The following is a 7385-nucleotide window of genomic DNA, read 5'->3' as shown; positions in this document are numbered from 1 at the left end:
CCAAAATCACAGACGCACATATATATACATGCTTTCATTTCTTTTATTGAGTATAGTCTCTCTAATCGTATGAATATGAACTTATTTGTGGAATTAAAATGATTTAAAAGTTGAATTTCTCTAGAAAATATATTATATCAAAAGTTGGGCACCGTTCTTTATTAATTTACATTTTTAAGAACCCCAGAGCATATCCCAGATACCCTAGCTAGTTTGCCAGGAGGTTTGCAGCTTTAAATCTCTCATGGTTTCCGAAACTACACCATTAAACGGGAAGAAGAAGAAGAAGAAGAAGAGGTGGATAAGTACGAGATTTGAAGCTGTCAAAACACCTGTCAAGTACCTAGCCTGTCTTTATTCCTATAAATGCACCCCACAAAGCACTTGGTCCTCATCAAATAAGTTACTCCCTTTCCCTTTACTCCCTTCTTTTGTCCAAAAATGGCTAGATTTAGGTTCAACGTTAATGAGAAGAGAAGCACGGGAGCTTCAACAACTCAACAACAGGAGCAAGAGCAGCAGCAAAAGGAGGGACATCAGCGGCAGCAGCAAGCACACAGCGAATCTGACAACAATACGTGTTTGAGACGCCCTATGCTTCCTCCTGTTCTTGCCTTACCTGCATTTGAAGACAGCAACAGGTACTAGCTCCATGTGTAAATGAAATGCTAGCTAAGGTGCTTTTTCTTAATTATTTATATGTGTAAATCTCAGGTCTGGAAATGGTTTGGTTCGCTATGCGACTAAGTAAAAAACCTCTTTTCAACTGTGAAGGAAATTGTTGCCAAATTCACACAAACGTGCATTTTGATCAATAATCAACCTTCATTTATTCACTAACCCTTTGAATCTAATGCCATGCAGCGAAGATAATGGAGAAGAATTGCAAGAGGTGATGTACAGCTCTCTTCGTCTCTATTGCATGGATGTTCTTCATTTTCTTAATGGTTTCTTTTGGATTAATTAAGTCTACATTCAAAGAATTCATTCAATTGTTCTGCATGTATGAAGGCGATATATTAATGTTGTAGTTATCCTTTAAATCTCTAATTAATCTCTACATTAGTACAAATATATATGTTAAAAGTACTCTAATATTATTCCAAGTCCACAAGTTGATCATGGGACTTTTTCTCCTGTGAGAACAAGTTAATACGAGTTAGAGTTCCTTTCTACCTTCTCCCCTAATTATTTCTAACATTTCCATGCTTATAAACAGGAAAGGAACCGACTCATTCAACGATATTCTGGCGGGGAGCTACAATTCCTCATTGACTGGTTATTTCTCTATTTAATTCTCGATCCATAGTACTCTCTGTGTGTGTGTGTCTATATATATATATATATACACACACACGATTCCATATTTCATTACTAAGTATAATGACTATTTCTAATTATACATATTGCTTCTTCTGCATGTACTGGATTCTTTATTAAATTGGGATCAAATATTACAACCATAGGTTTGAGGTATGCCTGATATTAATTTACAAAATTCTATTAATATTAGTGAAGACAAATACAATGTGTTTAGTAGATCCTCTCCTCTTCTTCACTGTATGATGAAACATGCAACTCTTTTATGTTTGCAGCACATCCATAGGGATATAGAGGAAATAAGGCGTGATCTGGACTCTGTCAAAGAGGAACTCTGGTAGATATCCTTCCTGCTCTATGAACCTTCATTAACTCGCATTGCATGTTTAGTTTCTCCCTCTCAGTGGGCTCATGCTCACGTATTTTTTGGATGAGAGTTATTTTTTCATCAATTTCCACAAAAACTTTAAATGAGACATGAAAAAAGGAAAAAAAGAAAGAAAGAGGGGGCTAAATGCCGGTTATGATCTTCCTAACCAGTTCTCACTGAAGGGTTTTTCTTTGCAGGCGAAAACGATCTGAGTAAGGGGAAGTGGGAGGCGATATGACATGGAGGAGGAGAGATCCTGTCAAATCCGAGTCATATTGTCTAGTGTTTTAGCTGAAAATTAAGCTTGCGAATCTATGTTCGTTTTATGTCGTTTTTAGTGTCTTTTAAGTTTCTTTTATGTCGTTGCAGTTTGAGTCAGTGCTTCGTCTTCGGACAATGTATGCTATGTTTCTGGTGAAATCTGGCTTCTTAAATAAAGTTTAAGTGCAATTGTCAGTGGAACTCTCTCTTTTCGGTGCTCTTACTCTGGGGCGTGCCAGATCCAGTTCTGTGCCATGTATGAACTATAGGATGTGGTTCGATAAAAGTGCAGCTTTCAATGATATCTTGCTCTAAAATGCCACAGCCGTTCCATGAAACAAATGCCTCTGGTAACAATTTTCCATTTACATGAACCTTGGTATAATAATATTTATACTACCACGTATCATCTGTGTGTATAAACCGCTACAAACAACTTTCCTGCTTCTACTCCTATTCTACCAACACCTAATCATCTGAGTGTATGAGTAGCTAGGCCAGGAAAATAGTGTGAATAACTCAAGCAGGAAAACACCCATCCAGGCCAGCGCTCGCTGCCTCCTTCAAAAGAAGTTTAACGAGCAATGGAACCCAAATGCAAATGCAAGGTCCGAGATTTTATCTTCCAGCAGTACACGGGCAATAAGAATACAGATGGGTGAATGAATTAGTATTGAGGCAGCATGGTAAAGGATCTGCATTGTTGATGAGGGAGAGAAACCAGGCTCAAATTTTGTGAAGGGTCCGAGAGGCTGAGCAGAAAGTAGGCATAGTAATTAGTGATGGGAGAATAGGTGCCCTAAAAGGAGTACTTTGCAATATTTGCAAACTGTCCCCAAAGTTACTTGTATAACAAATGATGCAACTGTTAAGCTCGCCTCAGCTAGATGAATGAGAAACATTAGCCACCTTGCATGGAACAACTATCAAAAGAAAAGAAAAGAAAAAAACACTCAGGGAACAAAAATAAAGGTAAGTCGACTCCTTAATCATGCACCATGTTATGTAGCGCCAAAGAGTGTTGACAAACCCTATCGACAATAAAGGTATAATAGACTGCTGGTGTAAAATACAATGTTTACACATCTTTTACACTATTACTCTATTAATATATAAACTGAATGCCAGCAAAATATGCTGCTGACTTTGCAGAATAGGTGATCACTTCCTCGTATCATTCATAGCGTTCTAGGAGCAGAGCAAAACAAAACTCTAGTCATATATTGATCCCATTGTTCTTCATTTACACCACAACTACCAGATCATAATACCAGCTATTAGCAGACATTAAAAGAAAAATCAACATCATTGGGCATTCTCAAGGCACCATAAGTTTTTTTAAAAGCCAAGTCAACAGGAAATAGAGCATTATATGTTAAGATATTCTCTCAGGCATTACACGAATGAGTCTGTATATGTTTATGTGTTCTTGAACAAAAACCAAAGCTCAATACTGGGTGTTATCAAACACCCAAGGTTCGTGCAAGAAGAGTTCCCGGCCATTCATTTGTACTGTTCCTGCAGCTATATCTTCTTCACGTTTCCTAGCAGCTTCAGCTTTTCTAGCTGAGGAATCTGCTTCCTGATAAAAAAAAAAAACAAAAGAAAAAAAACTGATATTTATTGTCATAATTATAAAAGAAAAAAGTAAATAAAGTAGTCTAACATTAGTAGAGCCCTCATCATGTCTATGAACTTGTTATCAACTTGGTAACAGTTCAAGGAGATGGGATTATGCAAATACCCTCTACTTAACAGCAAGTTATTATAATGCCTTGAGAAGGCTCTCAGTTACGTACCTTCACTAGTAACAACCTGCAGACAAAATTTTTTAGTTTCGCGATGGTGTCTGGTTTGTAACAGATTCATTGCGGCAACTACTATCAAAAAGAAAACACACAACATGGGTACCAACTCTTGCTGCTAACAGTTAAATGCATTACCACAAAATCCCTTTCCCAGTTCTTTATTCCTTCTTGATGATGACTTTGACCCACCAAATCAATATATGGCCGATAGGATAGAAAGGATCAGGAACTACCATGTATGGCCAATTATATTAAACCCTCAACAAATTACAGATACCTGGATGATAAATGAAATTGGGAACCAAATAAAGAAGTGCATTACCACTCAGTAACACTGTATTTATTTCGCAAATAGCCTTTAAAGTGAATTCATACACAAAAAGCTAACAGAGATTTCCTATTCTAATTCCTAAGACAAAGACCAAACTGTTCAATATTTCTAGTGTTGCACTGCTTTGACATGATACACACACCAAACTCAACGATTCAAGATGAGAATTTTGGTATATATTAACATATTTAAAATTTTCAATATAGCTCAATTATCAGTTATGATTCCAGGACAATTGGTTTGATATAGAAAGAAACCCTAGAAAAGTAAAGGGCGAAGAAGAAAATACCTTTTGGCGTTTCCAGAGGAGGAACTGGGCCTGTGTTATTGAATTAGACCTTGGCATCTCGTTTGCTTGCTTCTCTTCTTCTGCGCCGCCCATTTTCTTTGAAGTTTTTTCTTCTCCTTCCTTGCTTCCAATCTTGAACCTTGTTCCCTCCCTCTTCTTTCGATGGAGACGACAATCAATTGTGTTTTTTCTTTTCTTTTCCTGTCAAGCGATATGTCGTTTCGCTTCTCTTTTCTACCCTTTTGTTATATATATATATAGACACACACACACACCATCTTTCTCACTTCTCTTTTCATCTTTCAAAAAATAAATCAAATTGAAAAATAACGAGAAATTAACAAAAGGGCTAGATTTCAAGAGGATTGAAAAATGGTTAGATAAAATTATTGTTTTAAAATTATAAGGATTGATTAGTTAATTTTGTTATTATGAACCAAGTTATATTTAATTAACTATTTTAATTATTTTTTATATTGTTATACAATATACTAAAAGAGATGGGGTTTACATTTTAGCTCCTCTCACAATCTATTATATACTATATTGTTTGTTTTAAACAATGCAAATTTTTTTTTGAGATTTAACATTTCTAATTTTATCTTTTTATTTTGCATTACCATGTTTTTTTAACATATTTTTTTCATTCTCACATGTATATAATTTTAAAAATCATTCCGAGATTTATTAATTATCAATTTGGCGAAATCAAACTATAATTGTGGTTAACAATAGCAATTAAAAGAAGTTTGACAACAAGAAAAAAAAAACCTTATTACTATTTATCGTAGAAAACTTCAATTTAATCCTTGAAGTTAAGGTTTATTTATCCCTTGGCCCTTATTATTTTAGCAATTAACTAGTACATTTACCCGTGCTCCGCTGCGGGTTGAAGTATTTCCCAAGTAGCTTGGGTTAGGCGTGGGTGTCAGGCCCAAACATGTTGAGTGTGGTAGCCACGCAAGACCCAAGAACCTTGGGTTTGGCATGGTTATGAGACCCAAGACAGTTGAGTCTGATATGGCTGCCAGAACCAAGGCGCTTGGATCTAGCGTGGTTGGCAGACCCAAGTCGTTTTTGGCAAGGTTGGCAGACCTAAGTCGCTTGAGTCTGGCACGGTTACTAGACCCAACTAAAAAGAGATAATCGAAGAAAACAAAAGGATGGAGAGGTAATTAGGTCTACCGTGGGGGTCTGGCACTTGGGTGTGGTAAGGGTGTCATACCCAAAATACGGGTATTTTTGGTCTTCCACACTGTTTTTATGTAATTTTCTATAATCATGGGGGGCATTCATGTTTAGTTGGGTCTGACAATAATGTCAGACTCACGTTACATGTCAGACCTAAGGCGTTTGGGTTTGGCGTGGTTTTAGACTTAAGATGATTGGGCCTGACATGTTTGCCAAACCCAAGGCGCTTGGACCTGGCGTTGTTGCCAGACCCAATGTGCTTGGGTCTGGGATGGTTTTATTGAAAAGAAAGAAAATATTATTTTAATAAAAAAAATAACATGAACGCCTGATAATCTAATGATCATAACTATGATAAAAGATTTTGTCACCCCAATAAAGCTACTTTGTAAGAATAAGTTCTCAAATAGGATTAGTAAAAATTTTCTTAGCTACTTTTCAAACTGAAAAGTTTTGAAAACATCAAAATAGGTGTTTTAAAATTTAAAACTATATATAGTGACCAAAGAGAGATAATCAAATAAATGAAAGAATTGAGAGGTAATTGGATCTGGCGTTGGTGGTGTCAAACCCTAGTTGCTTGGGTCTGCTAGAGCCAAGGACCTTGGGTTTGGCACTTGGGTCTGGTAAGGTGCCAGACCCAAGATACTTGGGTCTTGAAACAACGTTAGACTCAAGTAGTTTGGGTTTAGCGTGGTTGCCTAACTTATTATTCAATAGTTAAAATACATCTTATAATCAAAGGTGCCTGACCCACTTTTACTTGGACCTGACAACATGTCAGACCCACGTTACTTGGATTTGAAATATACCTAACGCATGTTTTTTTTGCAATTGGCATCATGATTTTCTAGAAGAAGAGAGGATAAAGAGGGAAGGAGGGAAAAACCCCCGCTCAAAGCTACTTCATAGGCTTTTTTGGCACACGTGCCTTGGCCTTGCCACTGTGCCTAGGGTGGCAAGGCACATTGAAAAATGCCTCATAAGAAGGCATCAATTCTGTTCTTGGGTCGTATATGCCACCCAAATGGCATGAGCAGCGCCCACTTGATGGCGCGTGCCCAACACGCGTCAGCCATTTATGAATATAAATAATAATTTGCATCCTATTGGAAAGACAATCCTACCCCCAACTGTATGCTTAACAAGTTTCTTTGGCAATAACAATTCTGTCATTACATTACTCCAATCCATAGTAATTTGTGTCTACGTACGTGAACAGTAAAACCAAAAGTAGTTTTAGTTTTCTTGGTAATATTTTGGTACAAAACTTTTCATAACCCATTTTTTACCCCATTTTTCTTTTCTTGTTTTTGAAAAAAATCAAAAAAACAACAAAAAATCTAAAAATATATTTTGATGTATTTGCGCCATTTTTGCATTTTGAATGACTTTTCAAAAGAAGTGAAATTCAAAAATTTACTTTCGACACATTTGATTTGTAACGTGTTCATTTCGAAATCATTAATCAATCTTAATGAGTTAACATTAACATTGTCTTTTAAAAAAATATCAAAATACAAAAAAAAAATATTTGAACATGGAGATCAAAAGTGCAAAATAAGGAAAATAAGGGACCAAAGTTTTTTTTAGTTGCTTAGGGACCAATCAATTAAGAGGAAAATGACAAGTTTATTTTGTCTATAAATATGTGGTTGTACCACACAAAAAGAGGGGAAAATTTCATGGGGGAGAAGAAATTTTAGGGGAGTATTAGTTAGAACAAAAATCACCCACAAACCAAAACACTCCCCCACCTACCAGCTTACATACACCCATACAATACAAAAAAAAAAAAAAAAACCTTAGACCCAT

General features: G+C 36.2%; 2 protein-coding genes and 1 long non-coding RNA gene across 3 annotated transcripts; 2 read left to right on the top strand and 1 right to left on the bottom strand.

The window, feature by feature from the left end:
* The first annotated feature begins 278 nt into the window (after positions 1-278).
* On the top strand, positions 279-1309 carry LOC112327511 (uncharacterized). The gene is made up of 3 exons (XM_024601035.2): positions 279-641; positions 865-892; positions 1220-1309. Exons 1-3 carry the CDS (start codon positions 442-444, stop codon positions 1307-1309), a joined length of 318 nt encoding a protein of 105 aa, XP_024456803.2. The 5' UTR covers positions 279-441.
* A 181-nt stretch (positions 1310-1490) lies between these two features.
* Positions 1491-2152, top strand: LOC127905296 (uncharacterized). Its single transcript, XR_008059181.1, has 2 exons — positions 1491-1657; positions 1888-2152. It is a non-coding gene; the product is annotated as an uncharacterized LOC127905296 (long non-coding RNA).
* A 996-nt stretch (positions 2153-3148) lies between these two features.
* LOC18099517 (uncharacterized) lies at positions 3149-4602 on the bottom strand. Its single transcript, XM_024601115.2, has 2 exons — positions 4380-4602; positions 3149-3533 (listed from the first exon to the last, which is right to left on the bottom strand). Exons 1-2 carry the CDS (start codon positions 4470-4472, stop codon positions 3399-3401), a joined length of 228 nt encoding a protein of 75 aa, XP_024456883.1. The 5' UTR covers positions 4473-4602; the 3' UTR covers positions 3149-3398.
* Between the last annotated feature and the right edge of the window lie 2783 nt (positions 4603-7385).

Source organism: Populus trichocarpa, chromosome 5 (assembly GCF_000002775.5).
Source record: "Populus trichocarpa isolate Nisqually-1 chromosome 5, P.trichocarpa_v4.1, whole genome shotgun sequence".
Lineage (NCBI taxonomy): Eukaryota > Viridiplantae > Streptophyta > Magnoliopsida > Malpighiales > Salicaceae > Populus > Populus trichocarpa.
Note: the sequence above shows the minus strand (reverse complement) of the source record. Positions and strands in the feature narration are given on the sequence as shown.